The following is a 24,001-nucleotide window of genomic DNA, read 5'->3' as shown; positions in this document are numbered from 1 at the left end:
TCATAGCATTCATTGAGCCATGGACTCAATTGTCCAAATCCAGTTTAATTGAAAATACAAACAGGCCCAACAAGTTCTGGGCACACAATATTTACATCCCACATCAATAAAACTGATATTAACCTCATCAGGAGTCAGTATTGACTTATTGAATGTTTCTTTAAGATTCCATAATGCTAGTCCTTACAGTACAAAAGTAAACTTACTTAAGATGGCCAAAATAATCTCTGTTGGACTTGGCCAGCTCAAAGAAATGAAAATCGGACTCTAAGAGAAAAAGCAAATTTCTTTTGGTCTATGAAAAGACAGCAGGAAAGAGTTAATCATCATTAAGATGAAAGACAGAGGCACAAAATCAAAACTTGCTGGCAGTTCAGTATAGGAATGAATAGTAGTGAACCACTAAAAGTCCAAAACATTAAAAGTCTCAAAGAATGAATTTTGTTCTAGAAAATGGTAGTCTATTTCAAAAACTTTAATCCATTATTTTCTTTACTTTGATTTTTTTGTACTTTTGCAGCCCAGGATTTAAAGTTCTCTGTTTTTATTTCCAATGATTGAGTTTTTGGAGACTATTTTGCTTGTCTGCTGTTGCTGAATTTCCTTCCCTTCAATGTTTCCAGAGTCTGATATTAATTTTAATACCAATCAGGACACTAAGAGTCTTATTTAGAAGTCTAACTGCCATTCCATCTACGCATCCAAAGAAGTGGGCTGTAGCCCATGAAAGCTTATGCTCAAATAAATGTGTTAGTCTCTAAGGTGCCACAAGTACTCCTGTTCTTTTTGCCATTCCATCAGTTATCTGTACAATAAAGCCCTTTGAAAGAGAGAGGGCAGTTAGAAAGCCAATGATAGTGCTGGTGTTCTTATTGGGTACCTCTGCTGTCACTTCACAGAATGGCCAGGCTGACACTCCCCGTGGGCACCTCATTGGTGCTGAAATGTGTACTGGCCATCAGCATCAGGGCTGTGGAGGCCACAGCAAGGAATGAGTTGTGTGGACCTACATGGCATCAGGTTAGAGAACATGTCCTTTGTAGGAAGAAAGTAAGACCCTGATAGAGGGAAGGAATGTTTGGAATTTTGGCATGAAAGACCCTTTACCATATTATTTTTCTGTTTGGGTTGTTTACTTACAGCTTTTAAGAGCAATTAGGCGAGGGCTATTTAGCCCAAATGTAAATTTGGTACATAAATACCCAAACTCTTAAATGCAAAATTTGGATCGATCTTTGGTTCAGATTTCAAAACAACCCCAATGTTTGAAGGGAAGGGTTTGATGTAGGATGCCTCAGATCTGATGCTGTGGTTCAGACACTACTTCAGTACACACACCAGCTGTGCTAATGTCATCATCAGTAATGCTGGTGAGCAAACAAGGCTTCTGCTAACTCTGTACGCCTTGGTTACAAGGGAGGGGACAATGTTAGTTTAATAATAATTTAAAAAAAGGAAGAAGACAAAATATGAAGGGGAGGGGGAAGTGTTTTCAGCATCTACTAGGATATTAGAAATAATGGAAACCAAAACTTTAAGAAATCTTGGCAGTGCCCCTTTAACTTTACCATTTAAAGCTTCAATTCACTTTACTGGCTGGAAAGCAGGTAGAGAACCTTCAAAATGGTCCTGGTTGTTTTAAGATGCTTTTTCACTTCTCTAGCCACTGATTTTATTAAGTGACCATTTTGAATGCAGGCAAATCACTTTCAGGTGGATTTAATCAGCCTGAGCACCTCAGGAACATGCTTTGGGCCCTGACTGAGTTGAAGAGGCCACTGCTCTTTCTGTGTTTGAGCCTTTATTGCCTGAATTCCCTTCATTCCTCCTGCAGCAGCTGTACTAGACCTCAAAAGTCCGTTTGCAAAGCACGTCCCTGACTAGGAGCTCCTATTTTAAGTTGTCTAGCCTACCTATATACCTTCTGATTCCTCCAGGTCACATACAGCCTAATGTAATGTGATGCATGTGTCAGGTTGTATCACTGCTTTAAACAAGTGGCACTTTTTGGAGCAGCCTAGTAAGTAGAAATGGTAAACAAGTATTCTGCTGTCAGCATGTTGCTGCAATCAGGTTGATCTACAATCTGGCCTTTCCTTTCCAACGTTTTCTAAACTGCAGCAATTCTGCTCTTCATGTTTTAATAATACTAACAAACCTTATCCATGATGGCTGTGACTTTGAAATGGTAAATAATCAGTCTCATGAAAAAAGGCATCCTGGATTCAAAAGATGACAACTTAACAGGTTCTTGCAAGGACAAGTGGAAACAATGCCATCTGAAAGAATACCAAAACAGCACATATATTTTTCCTTGCCAACGACAAATGGAAGTGGTAACTGAGTTATATTACAATATTTAACTAACAATGGGTCTGCTTTCCTTAACATTGCTATTATTGCTCCCTGTTCAGGGAGTTGTATATAGTAGTAGTATGAATCAGCAAAGTATGCTGCATCAGGAGTTGCCTCTAGAATCTGAGATTTTTACTAGTAGTATCTACACTTTATTACTGATTGAGGGAGCAGATTGAGGCCCATGAAGATTAATGATACTGTAATCAAGGGGATTGTGGGCTCAAATGAGATAGGGCTGCAGAACAGAACCTTTAGCCTGAAAGTCTTGCTTGTGAAGAAAGAGGACCTGGCTACTGTAGTACTTTTTGAATTAGACATTTGTTCTCTAAGGAGTTTTTTATTATTAAAAAGGTTTTGTAAGATTGCCTTGCAAGTGAAAAGGACCAATTGCAGTATACAAGTTCTCTCCTGACCACTATGCTCTTAATGAATTACCCCCACCACCCAAAGTTTGAATGTTCAATTCAGACATTTAAAGTTTGAAGATTTACCCAAAGCTTAATTGAAACCACATTGTTCTGCAAGCCTTATGTGAGCAGTATTACTTGGGATAGGTCCCATACTTCTCAGCTGAGGAGGAAGTATTATGGGAACAGCAGGAGGGGGGGGGCAAACCTTTGGTACTTCCACTTTTGTTCTTCAGTCAGGCACTGCAGTCAGACAAAAGTTAGAAGAAAGATTTGGAACCCCCAAATGGATAGTCATTCAGTTCAACTTCTGAGCAAAGATTTGGCTCAAATTTATTGAATCTGAACCAGGTTTTCCCAACCCCAGTATTAACTGGCTTTCACCCAAGTCAGACTATCCTAATTTACACCAGTTGAGGATCTGGCACACATCCTGCCCAATGCTTCTATGCTTGTAACTAATGCTGTAGGTATATATGTTACTGTATCATTGCTAAGGCTAAATTGGTACCTGTAGGCCCAGCCCTAAGCAGGGATAGTTGTAGCACCACAGTGCCCCAGAGATTGCTCAGTAAGGTCTTTCATAAAAGCTAGAGACACACTGGTTATTAATACCATTGTGAAATGTATGTGCAAATACCATGTAAGGGTGTAGTCCCTAAAGTCTGAATCAAGGCATACATAAGAACAGCCATACTGGGTTAGACCAAAGGTCAGTTTAGCCCAGTATCCTGTCTTCCAACAGTGGCCAATGCCAGGTGCCTCAGAGGGAATGAACAGACCAGGTAATCAATTCATCCATCCTCTATCACCCATTCCCAGCTTCTGGCAAATAGAGGCTAGGTACACCATCTTTGCCCATCCTGGCTAATAGCCATTGATGGACCTGTTATTGGGTGATAAAACAGGTTTTTGCTAGATAAAGGATGTATAGTCACCTGCTTGCTTCAGTTCACATGTAAATTTAGCATTGTAAGCCAACACAATGGAAGTCATTTATGTATGAAATCAGCACACTGCAGTATAAGCTTTGGGTGGGGGGAGGGGGTGCATGGGATGATCTTTGGGGGATACAAGGAAAAGGCAAAAAGCCTCCCCTTATTCCTGCACCTGAGGAAATAGACAGTAGGTTTACATTCATGAAAGTGGGATCCCAACCATCCTTGGTTGGAAGTGCTACAAAGGACATTTGGGTGAGATAAGACTGCTTCAGACAGATTGTTAGCCTGCTAAAGTTAACCTGCATTAATTAAACTTATAATTGTTTATATAATATATTTCTGTTTTCCTTAAACTCTTGATCTCTGGTAATAGGCTCATGATTGTTTTTGCTATACCACAGCACTGAGTTATATTTATTGTACAAGGAGCTGAACCTAAGCTGAATCAGTCCAGCTGGTGCATATACTGTTCCCCTGGGGACAACAAACCTGGTATTTCTGTGAATAGCCAGTGACAGGGACTGGATATCACAGGGAATGCTTCAAAGAGACTCAGGAACTGGGGTGCACCTATTGTTAGCCTACAAGGCAAAGTAAGGAATTGCTATCTCCTTTGGGCTAATAGGCTGATGGCATCAGAGATGACAGCAAGTCTCTCTTGCGCTGGAGGCAGGCAGTTTGCAAGGTGACTCAGCCTGGATACCTAAAGAAAGTGTCACAGGAGTGATGTCAAAAAACAGATCCCCAGGACAAAATTAAATAAATTTTCTGTGATGATGCATTCATTGTGACTTGTGCTGCTAAACAAATATGGCTGCTGCATTTTGTATCAGGGCTTTTTCCAGATGTGTGGCTTCATTCCTAAGTAGAATGGCTTGCAATAATAAAAGTCTACTTAAGTTCTCCTAAAACACCTATGCTGCATTCCTCAATGTAGCCTGTCTGGGTACTAACAGCTTCTTCAGAAAACACAGCATGGGGAAAAATAGGGTTTACCCTCTAAAACTTCAGTTATCCAGAAAAAAAAACAACAAGGAGTCTGGTGGCACCGTAAAGACTAACAGATTTATTTGGGCATAAGCTTTCGTGGGTAAAAACCTCACTTCTTCGGATGCGAAAGCTTATGCCCAAATAAATCTGTTAGTCTTTAAGGTGCCACCAAACTCCTTGTTTTTTTTTGTAGATACAGACTAACACAGCTACCCCGATACTTCAGTTATCCAGGTAATTTCATATGTGGTTCAGAAAGAGAAATGATTAGTATCATACCTCTCAGCCTGCCAACCCAACTCAGAAACAGGATATGAGAGAGAGGTTTCAGAGTGGTAGCCGTGTTAGTCTGTATCAGCAAAACAAACAAGTATTTCTGGCACCTTAGATTAACAAATTTATTTGGGCATAAGCTTTCGTGGGCAGATCCATGGAGTGGAAAATACAGTAGGAAGATATATACACACAGTACATGAAAAGATGGGAGTTGCCTTACCAAGTAGGAGGTCAGTTCTACCGAGACAATTCAATTAATGTGGGTTATCAACAGGAGGGAAAAAAAAAATCACTTTTGTAGTGGTAATCAGCATGGCCCATTTCAAACAGTTGATAAGAAAGTTTGAGTAACAGTAGGGGGAAATTAGGTTTTAGTTTTTGTAGTGACCCATCCACTCCCAGTCTTTATTCAGGTCTAATTTGATGGTGTCCAGTTTGCAAATTAATTCCAGTTCTGCAGTTTCTCCTTGAAGTCTGTTTTTGAAGTTTTCTTGTTGAAGAATTGCCACTTTTAAGTCAGTTATTGAGTGTCCAGGGAGGTTGAAGTGTTCTGACTGAGTTTTTTAATGTTATCATTCTTGACATCTGATTTGTATCCATTTATTCTTAAAGAATATTCTTAAATATTTATTCTTTAATAAATAAATGGGGCATGCATTAAAGTTGTTGTTTAGCTGTATGCTTCTATGTTTTCCTTGTATGGCCCACACTTCCCAGAACTATTTTGGGGCTAGATTGTGACTAAGAGAGGGGGTATATAGCCCTCCTACTTGCCTTATGCCCCTGCACAGGGTATCCAGAGAATGGGTCCAGGCATGATGGATAGCAGGCACTTCCTGCACCCACTCACTGTCCATCTGCTCCAGTGGGAAAAGCAGAGTCTTGGCTTTGTCCCCTCTGCTCATGGAGCCAGATTAGATATCCAGGCATGAAGAAGTAAAATGCACCCTTTTAAAGGCTGCAGTAACTTACTTCCCCATGAAGCAAGAGAGGGTCAGGAGACAAATTTTACCTCAGAGGAGCATGTCCATAACACAATGCCTCCTGGGCTACTCCTGAGGTGGTGCAGTTTATATTCTGGCACAACCCAAAGTAATCTAGCCTTTAATTTTATTTCTCTTCTTTATTTTTAATTTAGGGTGTCATTCAAACTATTCTGAAGAAAACATTTAAATCTAAAAATGCCTTGCAGCTCTTCTAGTGCACATCTACAAAATCCTTAAAATAAAAATTGGTTAAAGTGTGCATGTTTTAGTAGAGAATAAAATCATATTTTAGAAAAATGTAGTCAACTTTCTCAGGCAGTGTATCTGATTGGCATAACACCGTTTTCATTTTCAGGGTTATGATGAGACGTGGAATATTTGCATTTCTTTAAATTCAGAATCAAAAGTGGCCACATGAAAGAAACTCACACTCACATTGCTTCCGTGATAAGGACTCAATAGCCACATTACTCCTCATATAGCATAGCTGACTGTGGAACCACTGTTATGTAAGCCATTTTTTGCAACAATTGACAGAATGATCATTCCCCTGCCTCCCCCCAACTTCTTCCATCATTGAAATTATTCCAGAACTACCTTTTGTTCTTGTATATAAAGTATTGAGTCACTTTCTCAGACCAAAGTGCTTTTCAATTTAAGGATTCATAGTGAAGTTTATAGCAGTTTATTTTTAGGTCTAAATTTCAGAAATGGAAGAAACAAGTGTGAAACCAGTTTTGAGAGCAGATGAATTTCCACGGTTTCAAGAGAGACTCTTAAATATAGCTAATTTTCTTCAATATTAGAAAATTTAGTATTACAATGAGGACCTTACCTCTCTGGCATGGAGATGCAACTATGCTTTTGTTTCCCTCCTTGGTGGGTAGTTAGCCCTCTTGGCCAAACCAAGAATTTCAAATGATTCTATCAGGCAGTCTTCAACCAGCGTCTTTCCCTCTATGGGCCACACCCTCTTCACTGAAGGATGTATCAACCTTTCCACTAGTACCACCACCACTGCACGCAGGGTTATAAATCCAGTTCACAAGGCCTTCCTCTCATGCAGGAATGCATCACGGGCTTCCACCTACCCCCATCCAGTATCTGAGGACCACTACCTTCCCTCAAAGGTCTATCAAGGTTCTCCTTCTTTCAGTGTCTGACAGCACCCCTTGGTATTTCCTTAGGAAAGCTCATGCTTTTTCCTCTTCTGAGAGCTCCACCCATGAGGTCCTGAATGAAGTAGAAGCCAGGGCTGGCTCCAGGCACCAGTGAAGGAAGCAGGTGTCTGGGGCGGCCAATAGAAAGGAGCAGCACTCCATCTCTCATTGGGGTGGCATGTCCGGTCTGCGGTGGAAATTCGGCGGCGGGTCCTTCAGCAACTTGGTCTTCGGCAGCACTTTGGTAGCAGCTCAACTCCATTTCAGTCTTCGGTAGCAATTCAGCAGCGAGTCCCTTACTCCCTCTCATCCTCTTCGGCTTCACTTTGGTGGCAGCTGAATCGGGTTTTTCTTTTTTCTCTTCCCCCTGCCGCTTGGGATGGCAAAAAAGCTGGAGCTGGCCCTGGCAGAAACAATCCATTTTTCTCCCATTTCACTTCCAATATGACTTCCTATGCTCTTCCCCTCCTTGGGATAGTCCAAGCCTCCTTTACACCCTTCAGTCTCTACTTCTCCTTCCCAGGCTCTCTTGTGATGTTCCCTGCTGCCCTGGCACAATCCAGGGTCTTTTCATAGAGAAAGCAGGAACCAGTCTCTCTGGACTCTGTTGAATGGGCTATTTCCTATATTCCTGGTATTCCTTGCTGTGTCTCCAACAGTCATTACTGTGGGAATGTTAGCCAAATTATATATTTTTAGAAGACTTCGTATTCTTTGCACTTATGCTAACTGTGAACCAGGCTCCCAGTATGCTTTGTTACTCATGCCATGCAGGTGAACTGTATGTAACCATTTGTGTATGCAGAACCTTTCAGAAGTAATGCCAAATATAACCAACATGGTTTGTTTATCTTCTAGGGATAATTGGTGCAGGCACTAGAAATAATTGGGGTAGGTATCGCTGTACCCTGAAAAAACAGGAGGTACAAACTAGGTAAGAGAAGAAAGGTCTGTATTAACCATGGACTTTCCATCTGCTGTAATCAAGTGTGATACAAAAGAAGGATAGGATTAAGATCGTACTTTGAAAACTAACTGCTGCATGCTGTTTCTCAGATTGGTATAATGTATTTGCCTGTCTAGTGCTGATTTATCTTAGTTCTATTGGTGTTTATTAGTCAAAGTTACTGGACATCTGATCAACTATCTAACAGGAACCACAAGTTCCAGAATATCCCTGTGGTTGGCAGAACTGGGAAGCAGACCATGCCAGTCCTGTAGCCTGTCTTACAGGGCCACATGACCTGCCCCTTCCTGGATATACACACATTCAACCTGTGTGTTTGAGTCACCAGTACTGCTACTTGCCTGTAAATATCAGGTGAGTTTGGCTGCTTTTCTTAACTCCATTTTAAGGGCCCTGCAGATCTCTGTAAACCCCAGTGATTGTCAAACCCCAATGTTGGAGGTGTAGTCAAAAACCACTGAAGTTTTACTTAACCCAACAGCAGCGTTCAATAATCTTTCTACTTCTAGAGACAGCCTGTTGTGTTCAGGCACACATACAAAGACATTAGATAAACATGAAATACACTGGCTGGAAGGCTGACATTACCCTACCTTATTTCTTAGAATTCAGAACACACAAGACCAAACCAGAAACACATACAGCAGACTTCTCCCTAAACAGAATGTCACAACCCATCCCAACTTTCTCTAGGCTGGCTCTGATTCCCTACTTTCCTCCAGGACCTGCTAGCCTGCAAGCAATCTAAATTAAGTTTAAGTGTTAGCTTGTAATTTTAAACACAGTTTTCAATACTCTAAATAACCTAATCCAATAAGGGACCAGCAGTGCTTCCCCTCAGGGCCAAGTAGTCTAGCTTTGGCTCCTGTGAGGAGAGGGAGTCAATCAATGATCCCTCTCCTCAGAAGCAATGGACAATCCTTCAAATTAACCTCCCAAAGTTCCAAATGAGCAGGAGTCCAAAGCCCTCTATGTCTGGGCACCCAGGGGCTTGCTTTTTTTTGTTTTCGGTGGTGGGGGGAGGAAGAGAAGTGTCTATATCCCACTTCATACATTTTTCCTTAACACATCCTATTTCCCAATCCACAGTTCCTTCTCCATCAGCCAGCTTGCCCTGTTACACATATATTGGGAATGGAGCTAGCCAAAACCTTAAAATTTCCTGTGGGATAGAAATTCTAAGATTTGAAAGTCTGTCCCTATGCAGGATTAAACCAGAGTCAAAAACCTTGGAAGTTTTTATAAAACTAAACATTTCTTTTGATCTTCAAAGTGTCTCATTTCAGTAAAGTCAGAACACTTCATACCAATAAAGTAATTTAGCAGTGGTGGTGGAACTGTATAATCTCCAGCCCCAAGTACACATGTTGGATTAACTGATGAGGAATCTAACTTCTCAGTTTTACTCCATTTCGGTCTAAAATTTGTCTGTAGTTGCATTGTTCTGGGGGAGCATTAGGGGGCACAGTGTCTGCTGGCGCAACCTGGATTTGTGCTGAAGGGAAGGAGTAAATTTGCCCCAGCCCTGCCCTTTAAAGCTCCCTCACTGCTTAGCACCATGGATCCTCCTACTTCCCACACTCATCTTATCTAGTGAATTGCTCCCATGGGGAGCAACCATACAGGGGCTATTCTTGGCAGCCTCTATGTGGCTAGCACAAAAGCACAAAGGGAGAATGATGGGTTGGACCCCGCTTCTGGGATGCCACCTGATATACTGGATTTCACTGAGTCTCTCCTGCTCCACCAGCATACATACAGGTAGGGGGGGGCACACCCAGCTACAGCCACAGACTGAAGTCAGCTCTATGTGAGAGGACTTCTCCAGCACTCACATGAACATCCTTTTGGGAGATAAACCCAAAATAATACTGTTTTGCACTGTATAGAAAAATCTGCACAGCACAAGCTCATAAAAATCCACCCTCTTCCTCAATGCAAAGAGATGTACATGACTTCCTGCCATCCCCAGTTAGAAATTACATAAACTGGGTTTAATAAACAAAATAAGTTTAATCACAGAAGGTAGATTTTAAGTGGTTAAAGGGATAGCAAACAGAACAAAGCAGATTGCCTTAGTAAATAAACAAAAGCTGCAAACTGAGTTTAACACACTAGGATACAAATTAGTAAATTAGCACCCTGAATGATAAATGGGCTGGCAGATTCTTAAGGTACAAGTTGCCTTGACTCTCCCACATTCTCTTACACAGGCTGAAAATCCTTCCAGCCTGGAACCATCACTTCCCACAGTTCAGTCTTTGTTCCTCGGGTGTTTTCAGCTGTGTTGTTGTAGGGAGAGTGAGGACCCCTCATGCTGTAGTTGTCTCTTTTATATCTCTTCCCCCCCCCGCACACACACACTTGCTGGAAAGCTTTTTTGCCTTCAAACAGTTCCCATTGTGCAGAACTATCTCAGAGTTTTCTATTGCACACTGTTCCTGGGGTAATCCTTGTGTTTGTGTGCATTTCTTCAGTCAGCCACTAATACTGTTTGGCCTTATCCAATGTAGCTCATTTGAAATACATAGACATGGTCAATATTCCCAGCTTCAGATAAAACAATGATACATGCATACAAATTGGATAAACACATTCAGTAAATCATAACCTTTCCAATGATACCTTACATGAGCCATCTTGCATAAAGTAAATCTCAGTTGTCATATCCATACCATAAGGATCTTTCCATAAAGAATATGGAGTGTAATGTCAGAGAGGAAGGCTCTTTCCTCCCTGTTCATCTCTCCTTTAACACCCCCCCCCCCCCCCACACACACACACACACACAAATCATCCCTCACCAAGTAGCCATTAAAGGCCTAGCCCCAATCTGGACTTTTAAAACTGGGCAATGGCTATGACAGCTCATTGTTTGTATGTACATAAAAAATGCAAAACATTACCATTTCTCTGCTGTGCTGTAAGACAAAAATAGGTTATTTTGACCTAAAGCAGTGTATTGTTATAGTAGCTTATTCTGACAATAATCCCTTTAGTGAATGGGAGCCCTCAGAGGGAATATTTTTAGCTGGGAGCATAGGAACTCAGACACTGTAAAACAGAGAAGTTAAATTGTACCAAGCCCAGATTTTCTCTTCCCCTGAGCAGTCCAAAGCAGCACATGGCAGGGAAAACCCAGAGCAGAGATATTCATTCAAGTTTGTGCTATGATCCATTTAAGAGGTGGATTTAAAAACCTGACTGCTTTATACTAAGAGAGGAAACAAAGACAGAAGCCAAATGTCCATTAAAGTTGCTTGCAAAACTGAGGTAAAGTAATCTTCAGGTACTAGTTCATAACAGAAACTTGTATGGGGGAGCAAGGAAGAAGTAGGAAGGAAGCAAGTACAGAAGAAAAAATAAAAACAAAACAAAAAAACCACAGGTGAGAAGTTGTCAGATAATAAACTTTAGTTTAGCCATTGGTGCTGAGAGTCAGGAACCATGAGTCTGTTTAAAACACACACACACACACACACACACACAAATTTTAAACTTCCTTGAAGTGAACTGTAAGGCTGTTGGCCTGTTTTGCCAATCAAGTAAGAATTAAACACACATTCAGATCTTTCTGGATCTTCTCTCAGGAAAGTTTTATTTTACTTATTAACAAAAATCACCACAGTATCCCCCCCCCAACAAACCCAGGCTGAATGGGCCTAGAGGCCTTTCACGCTGTACCCCTCTTTCTGCTCCAGGGAGACTCATGGGAACAAGGCTCCCTCCTACAGCTTTCTTCCACCTGAGCTCTCTCCACTTTTATAGAGACCACTTGAGCCCTTCCCAGCTGTAACTGATATTCAGACCAGGCTGGCTCGCCCCAGGCTCCCTGAAACTTAAAGAAGATGACCACTCCAATACAGTACATGAAATTGGATGTTTATTTACAAAGTGAAAGGGTTTCTGTATGGCCTAAGAGATTCATTTTCAGTTCCCCTTCAAAGTGTTGGTCCATCTTGCTCTGAAAACTGCTAATATAGCGATTTATAAAATTGCTTTTTGTGGGGAGGCAGTGGAGGAAAGGGGAATGTATAGCATCCTTCTCCTTCCAAACTCCCTGAAGCTACTGGTCAGTGAGAGCAGAAGACACCTTCTGAAGGCAAGAGGCTGGGATGGGGTCAAGCAATCACAGCCTCTTGGTCTCTCAAATCTGTACTTCATGCTTTCATTATGCAGAGCAGAGAAGTGGAGATGAGCTGCCAAGAGCAAGGGGTCAGAGCCCTGTGGTCATTTTCACTGCAGCTGCCCTTTGGTTGTCCTGGTCACTGTATTAATACTATAATTTCTGTTGTGCCAAAGGAGGAGTGTCTCTCCTCAGATACCGTAGCATGCCCAGTTTGGCCTGGGTGCTCCTGGGAGCCCCAAGCCACTCTTCCTCCCACCCCCAACCCCTCAACATTCATTTTAACACCCTCCTTTTTTTCGGCCGAGTGAGCATTAGGGAAAAATGTAATATGCCTACCCTTTGCAGCAGTTACATAACACCATCAGAACTATTTTCATTTTACTTTAGGGAAGACATGCTGCAATAGGTTATAACCTCTCAGTCTGTATCTACAAGCTTTCATTTTGTACTTGTAATATTAGAATAGTTACATTTCCCTGCTACCGTTAGTGGATAACTCAAAGACTCTGTGCAAGCACCACAGTGAAATTTTAGAATTGTTGGCCTTTTTAAAAAAAAGTTCATGGAATTGAAGAGACTGGGCAGGAGAAGAGTGTCTTTAATGGAGGTAAGAGATAGATAAAAAAGGCATCAGATGTCAGGCCTTGCCAGCATAGGAAAAGAAGGAATTTTGAGGTGTCTGAGGAAAAAGCATTTGCCAGGTTAGAACATGGTATATTGGAAATACTCCCAAAAACAAGAGGAAATATGCTAGAGATGCAATTCCATGCTCATGGGGACATTTTCTAAATCAGTTGACTTATACCAGTTTTCAAGCCCATTAGAACTGTAGAATGGCTTGAAATGGTTTAAGGTGGCCCTACCTTAGATGATCTTGAAATTGGTTTGCAAAATAAAAAGGCAAAAGAGGACAACCCAGGCTGGGTCTACACCCTGGTTTTAATAGGTTTTAGAACAGCTTTAGCTGAACCAGTTTTAAAACCAGCATCTCCACTGCAAAGAGGCCCCAATCAAGTAGCCATACAACACTGCCAGTTCTCGCTAGTAACTTAAGTGCTGTTAAATATATTTTATTTCCATTCCAGCTTTGTTTATAAAAAGTCCATTTTGTTTAACTCAAACAAGGCTGCTGAATCAAATCTGTTTTTAGAATACTATCTGCCATCTTGGAAAGCACGATGATGGTCCTTTTTCCAGAGGAAGGTAAAAAATTAGAGTAACAGTGTGGTCACTGATCTTGTGCTAGGGAAGGCACTGATGACTCTGCTCCTAAGAGGCCACTGAGGAGTTTGAGGACACAGTGTACAAAATAATGACTGAGTTACAGATGCTGTCACACAGAGACCTTAATTATTTCCATTGATTAAATGTAGTAGATGGTAGAAATATTTGAAGTACTTCTACATAGTGTTTACTTCTACTGAACTTAGCCACTTCAAAACTTTCTGCAAGCATCTGATATATATTTTCCCCCACACTCGTGGTAACATCGGGCACATTGTTAATGGCTGTCTGCACATGTCCAAAAATTACTCACTATCTCAAGTGGCTTCAAGGACCATGTGGCTTCAATGTATAACTTCATTTAGTGTCATTTTAGAATGGTGCCAGGGCAACACATTCAATTGTGGCTCCTGGGAAGTGTAAAGGCTGTTTGTAATGCGATTTTTCCATTTAGCCAAGTCATCATTTAGAATTTTAAGGCACTGTGTGTCACCCAAAGGCAGCCACAAATCTGTCAAGTAACATGTGATGTTAATTTGATCGAAGAGAACTATAGAAAATTGCAATGCAGTGTTTATGTAATTCAATCCTTACATTATTCACCTATATATACACACCTATAATTAAAAGACAAAACCAACCTGCTTTGTAACTGGAGATCTAGAAAAGCAATTCATGTTTAGTAGGAAAGAGACCCCACAGACCATGCCCCACTCCTGCCCTAAAAAACCTCACCATTCTGAAGTATAGATTCCTTGCCATGTTTCTCACTAAAGATGGGCCCAAAACCAAAAAGAGAGTCAAACCACCTCCTGTCCAAACTTTGGCAGGGAGAACATCTGATCAAGATCCTAAGTTTTATTGGAATCTCTCTAGGAAAGACAGATTTGGAACACCATTCCCAATTTGTCCTAATTTTGAGGAAGATTGAGTATAAATGTTATGACTGAGATTTAACTCCATTCACATCTTTGGCTAGGTCTACACTACCCGCCAGAATCGGCAAGTAGAAATCGTCGGGATGCAACAATCGATCCCCAAATCGACGCTCTTACTCCACCAGCGGAGGTGGGAGTAAGCACAGTCAACGGGGAGCCGCGGAGGTCGATTTTGCCGCCATCCTCACAGCGGGGTAAGTCGGCTCCCATAGGTCGAATTCAGCTACGCTATTCGCGTAGCTGAATTTGCATATCTTAAATCGACCCCCCCCCCCCCCGTAGTGAAGACCTGCCCTTTGATTCTTTCAGCACTAGTCCAAACAGACCACTTAGCTGTGTTTAGATCAGTGGCAGCAACATTAACTAATATCAGCTGCACTGGTGTCTTAGAAAGACAGGATGTTATAGCGCTAAAAAAAAAAAAAAAAAAAAAAGCCAGTCTTGCACATTGTGAAGTCATTTAGACCTGTGCAAAGTGGGTGTGAAATGCTACCAAGTCTGTATTCTCCACTCATGCCGGTGGTAACATTTTACACAGGTCAACGTCCTGGCACAGGGGGCATTCCACGGTGTGCCAGAAATGGTAGGGGGAGTGGCCAGGGCACTTTGTTCCTATAATAAGTTGCCTCCCTTTGGTCCCTGTGCCACACCTAGAGTCAGTGTAAGGAAGAATCTGGGCCTATAAATTCAACAAGGGAGATGAATTTTGGTCAGCCCAACAGACTGGAGTAAAGCTTTTCCTGTATCTGTTTTTCCATACAATAAATTAAAGAATATCAACCCCATCTCTCAAGCAACACCTTCTTTACATAAATACGCATTAAATGACACAAATTGGAATATGCACACACTCACTGATAAGATCAGAACTGCAAGTATATTGGCAGTACAGTCACCATGTGACCTCTGAGTTGGTTTCCCATCATAGGCGCCGACTCCATGGGTGCTTGGGGGCTGCAGCTCCCATGGGAAAAAATGGTGGGGGCTGAACACCCACCAGCAGTCCCCCTATCAGCTCCCACCCAGCACCTCCCCCACTGATCAACTCTTCTCCCTCCTTCCCAGTGCCTCCCAGCTGCCAGCGGGCCCTGCCGATCAGCACCTCCTCCTCTGTCCCCATGCCTCCTGCCCACTGCAATCAGCTGTTCTGCTGCATGCAGGAGGCGCTAGGGGGGTGGGCTGAATGGGGCAGGTCCTTGGGGGGGGGGGGCGCGACCTGGGGCAGAGCCGGGTGTCGAGCTCTTCCTGGCACATTGGAAAGTCAGCGCCGGTGTTTCCCATTCACTGAAGCCAAAAAGTCAGTTCTTAGCTATACTAAAACAGCAGTGGAATTTAATGCAAAAAAACCTGACTACTGTATCAAGTTTCTAGTCCATTACTCTCAATGATTTTCTTTTCATTCCATAGGTCATATCATTCGCTGCTGTAAATCAGTGCATCTCCATTGGCTCCAATGGAGTTTATACTGATAGTGTCTGACCCATAAACTTTTTCAATAATCTAGGCTAGTCAATTGGGGCCCAGCTCTACACCACTGAATTAGATTTTTGCCACTGACGTCATTTAGACTGCAATTGGGACCTTGTATCCTCACAGAACTTCTTCAGCTTGGTGCATTGTTGTAATAACTGGGTCTACAAGTTTTACAAATTTACCCTAATTGTAAGCTCAACTGTGGGAAAGTGGATCAACTTTTATAAAGTGTTGCAATAATCTAGAACAGTGGCTCTCAATCAGCGGTACAGGGCCTCCTGGGGGGCCACGAGCAGGTTTTGGGGGGCCACCAAGCAGAGCCAGTGTTAGACTTCCTGGGGCCCAGGGCAGAAAGCTGAAGCCCCATCGCATTGGGCTGAAGTCCAGGGCCCTGATCCCCACCACCCGGGGCTGAAGTTGAAGCCTGAGCAATGTAGCTTTGTGGGGGCCCCTGTGGTATGGCGGCCCAGGCAATTGCCCTGCTTGCTACAACCTAACACCAGCCCTGGCTTTTATATGTAGAAAACCAGTTATTGTGGCACAGGTGGACCATGGAGTTTTTAATATCATGTGGGGGGGGGGGGAGGAGGGACTCAGAAAGGAAAAGGTCGAGAACAATAAAAATTGATGGGGAAAGGTGCAAAATGGAGACAAAAACTAAGTAAATCTAAACAAGAAGGCCTACTGATATAACTCAAGGACTGTTAAGATCATGCCAGGTAAACAAAAGAAGTCGGAGAAATCAAATTTGGTGTGTCTGAAGTTAGGCCTAATTGGTGAACAAAATAATCAAGGGGATGGGCTAGTCCACCTATCACTTCCTTTTGTGGTCCTTAAAAAATGCTGGCTGACTGGAAGATGGGAGAATAGAAAGGAGTGAGCTTCACCATCATGGCTGCCACCTCCACATCTCCTGGACCTACCTTCACACCATTGTGTGAAAGATGGCCTGACCGGATTGTGCTAGAGAGAGGGACCCAGATGACACTGCCATCTCCACCAGCTCTGACTAAATCCCAAATACCGCTAGGATACGAGACTTGTCTCCCTCCCCCCTCCCTCTTTTTGGGGTGTCCTCCTTCCCCACCGTGTTTCTTCTCTTTCCTATCCCTCTTCTTTTGCCTTCTGTTTTATAAAAGCCTGGCTCAATCAGAGAAGACGGCATATTTTGCAACACTGCTGTAAGCTTGTGACTAGAGAGCCAGCTAAAAGCAATGTCCTAAACAGCCCAATGGCGGTACAAGGTTGTCAGGTATCAGAGGGACTTGGCACATGGTCTTATTAGCCCTTGTTTTTCCAGTAGTGAGGTTGAAACATGAGTCAATACCAGAGATAGAAAATGCATTTTCTATATTTGCTGTTCTCTTCTCTTTTGTGAAAGTTTGTCTTGTTTTGTATTCTAAAAAATGGGATCAGATTTTAAAAGCAGCAGCAGCCTGAGCCCATAACTAACTTCCTCTCTTTTTCCTAAGACAGTTACCATATTTACTACCATTTAAAAGGCTGTCAAATAAAGTTTTTTTTTTCCTTCTAACAGTTCTCTCCAGCTAAAGGAAAAGGGAACAAGCGATTGTGATGGGGTAGATTCGGAGTGAATAGAAAGGTAGATGATTGCTTCACACTCTTCTTTCTCTCCTTGCTTATAGCTATGTTGCTTGAAGGAGAGAATGAGTGGGAAGAAGATAGAGAGCTGGGCTGCAATTAATCATGGACTATATGGCTCCGGGGATAAGTAATGGGCTATAGAGCCTGTAATTTCTCAGTTACAAATTCAAATCTAGCTCAGGCTGGTAGTTACTAAAAGTCATTACTATGTGACTGCTATTCTTTGGCCTGTGTGAAATGAGTTTGATGGTTGCTGTCCAGTTCCCAATGGACAGGTGATCACAAAAATAGCTATTGCAAATGGCAACTCAGCTAGCAGTTCCAGAGAACAAGGACTGAATGCACCTGTACATTTAACTACTGTCTCATAACTAGCAATGGTTCATCTAAGTCAGGGTTGAGACACATTGCCAGAGTAGCGTGAAATACCTTGTGAGACTGATGTACCTGCTGTGTGGCTAGAGGGTGTCTGTCTCCAGATATTTCACTTCAAGAATTTATGCTAAATTCCAAGTCTACACACTTGATTAAAAAAGGTAAATTAAAAAAAAAAATCTATTCTGACTCGACATTAAAAGAAAAATCTCAATTCAGTTCTGTGATTGCACCTCCATTTGTACTTAGATGACGCTCTAGGCATCTGAACTGCATTGCTTGTCTAAATTAGACTTATATGGGAAGGACTGGATGTTCCTGTGTGTTACTGCACACTGCATCCAGTGCACTAATGTTTAATAACTTCAGTCAGAGCATATTGGTCCAGGGAATGATCTTGATCTGCTCTCTCCTGCTCAAGTCTCAGCACCCTGAGTGTGCAGAAAGAAATATTGTACATAGACTCGTAGAAGATTAGGGTTGGAAGAGACCTCAGGAGGTCATCTAGTCCAACCCCCTGCTTAAAGCAGGGCCAACCCCGACAAAGCAGGACCAACCCCATTGTTCTTTGGGGCTGCTCCAAGGATTTGAATGCATTTAAATTTGTACCAGGCACCTGTTGCTGAAAACTCATTCTAAAATATATATAAGAGAGAGAGAGAGAGAGAGATGGCAGAATTTGCTTTTGAGGCCTGTACATACAGATTTTGTCTAAATTACCCCATTCATCAACTACTTCAAAAGAACCAAACTGTAGAAGCTAGTTTGGGAAGTAAAAGGCTATTTAAACAACACTATGCTCTCAGGGACGTGGTATTGTGTAGCAGCACAATTTTTACTGAAATGTACATCTAACAGAGCACATTGGCAACCCCTAGCAGAGTCCTAGCGTTACTAGATACTTCAAGTAAAACAAAAGGAATACACAGATTCTGTCCCCCAAATCAGCCCCTCTACATACTCTAGCTCCCTGCAAGCCTAGTGTAGTGGGGCACATACCAGTGGGAGCTATAGCCCAGGATGCTACAGGGGATTTGGGAATGCTCTGGATTGTGAAATAGCCCATAGGCAACCCTCAGGAGGTTAATATAATTTGTGCCAGGGCCTGAACAAGTCCCAGGAGCAGCCCAGAATCCTTTGTACAGCAGTGGCCTATAGCAACACTTGCTGCCACCCCCTCCCATTCCCATGGGCTGTGCCTCTCTCTTGGCACAGGTTTCTGTAGAGGTGGGAGTCCTGGGATACTAAATAACATGGGGGGAGAACACAGGTATGTTCTACCCTCAGGGCCTTGTGTGGCAGGGCACTTCCCTCTAATCAAGATGGGCTGTATTTCCACCCGGAGTCAATTAACATTATTCCTGCAAGTCAGTCCAAGAGGACTGCTGGAGAAGTAGATCAGGTATTCCCACCCACCTGGATTGAAAGTACTGCCTCCACATTACTTCCTTTACCAACCAGAGAAATAGGGCTAAGCATGAGATCAGCACCCCCACATTGAAGCCCAATGCACAAGTCAGATTGGCAGGATGGCCTTTCTAAGTTTTCACAACTTTTGGAACCATTCATTTTTAAGCTAAATATTTTTAGTGTTCTAGGCTTTGCCTCTGCTGGAAGGAGATTTAACATTTTGAGATACATCATCCATTTGACTAAAAAAATTCTGCATTGTTCAAATAAAAACCACACACTTTTTAAGCAATGTTACAGCTAAAACTTCTAAAATCCTCATCCTCACCCATGACTGGAGACTGTTCAGTTTGGGGAGGGAAAAAATAAAATAAATCTTATTGAAAAATATCTGATTATGCCTAGTAGGCATCTGCTGAGATGCCAATAGAGGCTAATGTTGCTCCATGCAATACTAAACCATGTTCTCTGTCTAGGGGTTGCTGTTTTCCCTGAGACACAAAAGCAGCAGCAGCCTGCTGCTTTCAGGTAATTGGTGGACCAATCTGCACGAGGGATACTGCATCAGTAAGAGAGCAAAACCCCTCCTTCCTCCTCTGCCCCATTTCTCAGACAAAAGAATATAATAGGCATGAAAACAACAAAAAAATTAAAGCTAGGGTTTCAGGGTTTTGAGTTTTGTTGGCAGCTTCTGCTGTATTCTGAAGTAATCTGGTCTTTCCATTTATTTTAAAATACTACATTTTTCAGACCTGACCAATGATTTTGCCTCCATTTTTGGGTGTCCAACTTGAGAAAGCTTAAAGGACCTGGCTTTCAGCAAGTGCTGAACACCCCACCCTCTGAAAACCAGGTCCCTTTAAGGTGTATTAGATTGGACACCAAAGAATATAGGCAGCTAAAAAACAATAAAATCAGTAATCATGCTTGAAAATTTAGGCCGAAGATTCAATCTTTTCCCCACTGTGGACAAAGCTATTCCTGTTTAAAGCAGTGTGCACTTCTGCTCTTGAAGCACAAGCTTGCAAAAAGATGTCTGTCTTCATCCACATAACAGCTGCACTAAGAGTAGGTATTCATCAATCATATCCAAAACCCCTCACTGAAATCTGAATTTCAAAGATTATCTGCAGCCATTGAAGTGCTAGCCTTCAACCAGGCAATTTATTTTACACTTTTTATAATAAAAAGAAAATTAAATGCTATGTTCTCACCGCCCCCCCCCCACAAAAAATCCCTTGACTCCCCTCACAACTGTAAGACATTATGCCCTATCTATATTTTACTGTGCAGCCCTACGTGTTGAATTAGCACATTTTATTGTTTCCTAGAGTCTTCTTATTTTAATTGCCACATAAGTAGAATAGATCTTCCTCCCAAAAGTTATTCCAGTGCACAGTAGCATAAGAAAATATGCCCCAAAAACATATCAGAATGGTAGTTCAGAGATTGATCTATATGTAAAAGTTGTAAACTCTCCCATCCATCCTAAAGAAAAATATGTCTCAATTTCTCGTTTTCCTTTAGTCACTATGGTTCAAATAGGCCTGGTTTGGCCATGATTTTATTTTGTTTACTGACTCTGAATTCTAATAGCTTAGTCACTACCTTTAATAATGTTGTCAAATATTAAAAGAGAGTGAAGTTTGGACAGGATACTTACTTGGCAAAGGTACTTTATAAAAATGGAGAATCACATAACATTCCATTTAATACTTGCAAGTGCTTTAGTTTTGGCACTGAGAGACCATGATCTTTTAGGAGAGATCAAACAAGTCAGGGCCTAATCATATTAAAAGCTTGCTGGGATACTCTAAAGCTTTGTGTAGCTGAATATAATAGAGGCTGAATGAACACCAAAGTTACTGTTGGAATTGTACCAAACAGCCCAACAGAAATGTACATATTAGTACAGTCATAGGGAGACCAGCAAAACTGAAGCAGTAGTAGGGCTCTTGGAAGGGATTTTGGTATGAGTACAGGTTTACATTTACAATAGAAGTGTGTCTATGTATAGACATACACATACAGTACATAGGACCAGAGCCTCAGCAGGTGTAATAGATATCTCTGCATTGTTAGAGAGATAACCATGTAAATTATTGTAATTAGCAGTAAGTTACATTGTCATTTGTTCCAATATTAAGTGCTCCACAAGAACTACCCACTTATTGTTCTACAGGAAAATCTGATAGACAGTAATGTCCAGCTATACATCTATAAATGTTCAATATGTACCACCATGATACATGGGGGCAGAAAAAACCCAACCTACTTCAACACCCCGAGTCAGACTGCATCACTATTTACTGAGACTCCCTTTGGTTTGCTAGCTCCTGTAACACTGAACTGAACCTCTGAGTAGCAGTTTTCAGCCTGCTTGGGCTCTGGGATGGGCACAGAATAGAGTAGAAACTCCCACAAAAGCATATAACCAATGACAGGCTAGGACTGCTCAGTCCCTCATGGGAGGGGGCAGGCTGCCACAGAGACAAAAGGAATGGGGGATTTGTTTTAGTTTCACTTTGGGGATGTTTGAGTTTGGAGCTGGGAGAGGAACCGTTCAGCTTGGGCAGTCTACTTAATTCCCACTTCCCAAATAAAGGGGGACTTTTAACTAATGTGGAATTTGACATGCTGTCTGGGAGCACCAAGCCCTACTGAGACCAGCAAGCAAAGAGGTAGAGAATAAACCTGGTTCAGCTGAGACCTCCACAGGGCTCCAGACCAGGGAGCCAGAAGACACCAAAGGGGAGCCCTTTCTTTTTGTGTAAGCTGGCCAATGTTCACAGTGCTGCAGCACTCATCACAGGATTTATCCTCAGCATCCCTTCTACCTGGAACAATGCTAGGGAGGGAGCTGGGGTCTGTGTACAGTTGCAAATGTAGGGAGGTGGGAAATGTGTTATATGGTTGATGTTTTAGTTAGTACTGATCCTTTATTTTCAGCCCCCAGTACAGTTCTCTGTTATATTGTTCTGAATGTGGCATTTCATTGGTTGGGGCTCGTATTAATGTATTGTGTTGTTCATGTACTGGGTTATATTCCTCATGAATAGAGTCACAGTATTAGTTATTTTCCCCAGGGACAGCACTCCCTGTGTCCCAGGGACAGAAAGGAGTTACCTTGAGCAGAGACAGGCACTGAAAAAGAATCCAAGACCCCAACCCATGGGAGGAGAGAAGAGAAGCCATTCCAATTTGCAAGCACCAGGAAGGAGGCCTGTGCAATGCTTTGGGGAGGGAATACTTTTTTAAAAAAATAAAGGAAACTGAATGAAAGAAAGGACATGTCAATTTGAAAATGAAAGTAAAGTGCAGCCAGGGCACCAATGAACTGCTACTTAGACTATAACTCTGGGCAGGGACCTCATATGCGTGTGTGCACATGCTAGCATAGTGCAGTCTCATTTCCTGATTGGCATCTCCCACCCCCAAATAAAATAATGACAGTACTGAGTATTGTCATTGCTAGGCTGCTACGGAGGTTTCTTTTGTTTGGTTATGTTTTAAAATAAAGTCTAAAATCAACTTTAATTGATTAGCACAACTTCAGGGATAGGGAAAACAAAGAATTCAAAGATCAGCCTTATGAAAAAATTAAGACGTAAGAATTGGAAGATCAGTAAACACCATACATTTTTCAGGGCAAGAATCCTGATTTCCAGTGGACCTGATTCTGATGCCCTTCCTCCCACTGAATAGTTTTGTTGATTCTAAAGGGACTATTTGTGGATTCAACACAAATAAGGATATCCCAATCTAGACCTTTATGTTTGCACAAAAGGTCTTAGCACACAATGGGCACTGTTGCAAAAAAAAAAAAAAAAAAACTTAAAGACTAATGTGAGGCAATAAAGCCTGATTTTCAAAATTAGACATATGCAGACAATTATGATAGACTCAAGTGCATGAATGCCCAATATGCGAGCACAGATCAGGTGGTTGCATTTTCGCAGTGCCAGTACAAGTTTCTGCACATACCTGACTTTGAAGATCAGGGCCATAACAGGACAGCCCCTATATCTCTGTTGCCATCATGTGATGGACAGAAAAACACACCTTTACCTTCTTAGGTTCAAAGAGATCATGACCTACTGTCTACAGGAGGTTTGGTCTCACAACAAGTATCCCCTAATCAGTCTTCTCAAGGCAAGGGGAAGGGTGGTGGTGGTGGCGGCAGCAGCAAGTATCATATTTCTGAACAGATATAAAGACTCATTCTACCATTTCTATGCCTGAACCAACCACAAACGTGAGTGTTGTATATTTTAGCATAAAAGGGACTAGTACTTCCACTGGTCAACATTGCAACAGTTTTTTTCCAGCCATAATCCAGAAAGCACTCACTCTGCAACCCAACAGTGCTATCCTGTCTCCTCACAACTGGAGGAATCTAAGAGTCACCTCCCAGATGTGCTGTAGAATAGCAAACCACCACACACAAGCCCTAGCCAATCAGCCTCAAGACAAAACATTCTTCCTTGACCCCATACATGGCTGTCAACAAAAATCCAGCACACTGACCAAGATCAGTCTGTGAAGCCAAGAAACATATGTAAAAAAAAAAGTAGACTTACCACTGACCCCCCACACACACACACATTTAGGGTCTCACAATCCTTCTTGAGATAATGTCCCACCTGAGGTCTGCCTCTCAGGCACATCTTCAGCAGCTCCCTCATCTCCTCTAGGCTTCCTCTCTTTATAGTACCCAGCTCTCCCCAGCTGGGCTTCATCCTTAATTAGGCCTGGCCCACCC

At 42.2% G+C, this 24,001-nt stretch overlaps 1 protein-coding gene across 1 annotated transcript in view; it reads right to left on the bottom strand.

Annotated features, from left to right (window-relative positions):
• The window catches only part of LOC135984129 (polyubiquitin-like), a 42,605-nt gene extending 18,604 nt beyond the window's left edge, over window positions 1-24,001 (bottom strand). The window contains exon 1 of the mRNA XM_065598535.1: window positions 23,820-24,001. Within this exon, the coding sequence (XP_065454607.1) occupies window positions 23,820-23,978 (159 nt within the window). The 5' untranslated portion in view covers window positions 23,979-24,001. The remainder of the gene's footprint in view (window positions 1-23,819) is intronic.

The sequence above is a fragment of the Chrysemys picta genome, chromosome 5, assembly GCF_011386835.1.
Source record: "Chrysemys picta bellii isolate R12L10 chromosome 5, ASM1138683v2, whole genome shotgun sequence".
NCBI classification, from domain to species: Eukaryota; Metazoa; Chordata; order Testudines; family Emydidae; genus Chrysemys; species Chrysemys picta.
This window is presented reverse-complemented; position numbering and strand designations above follow the sequence as displayed.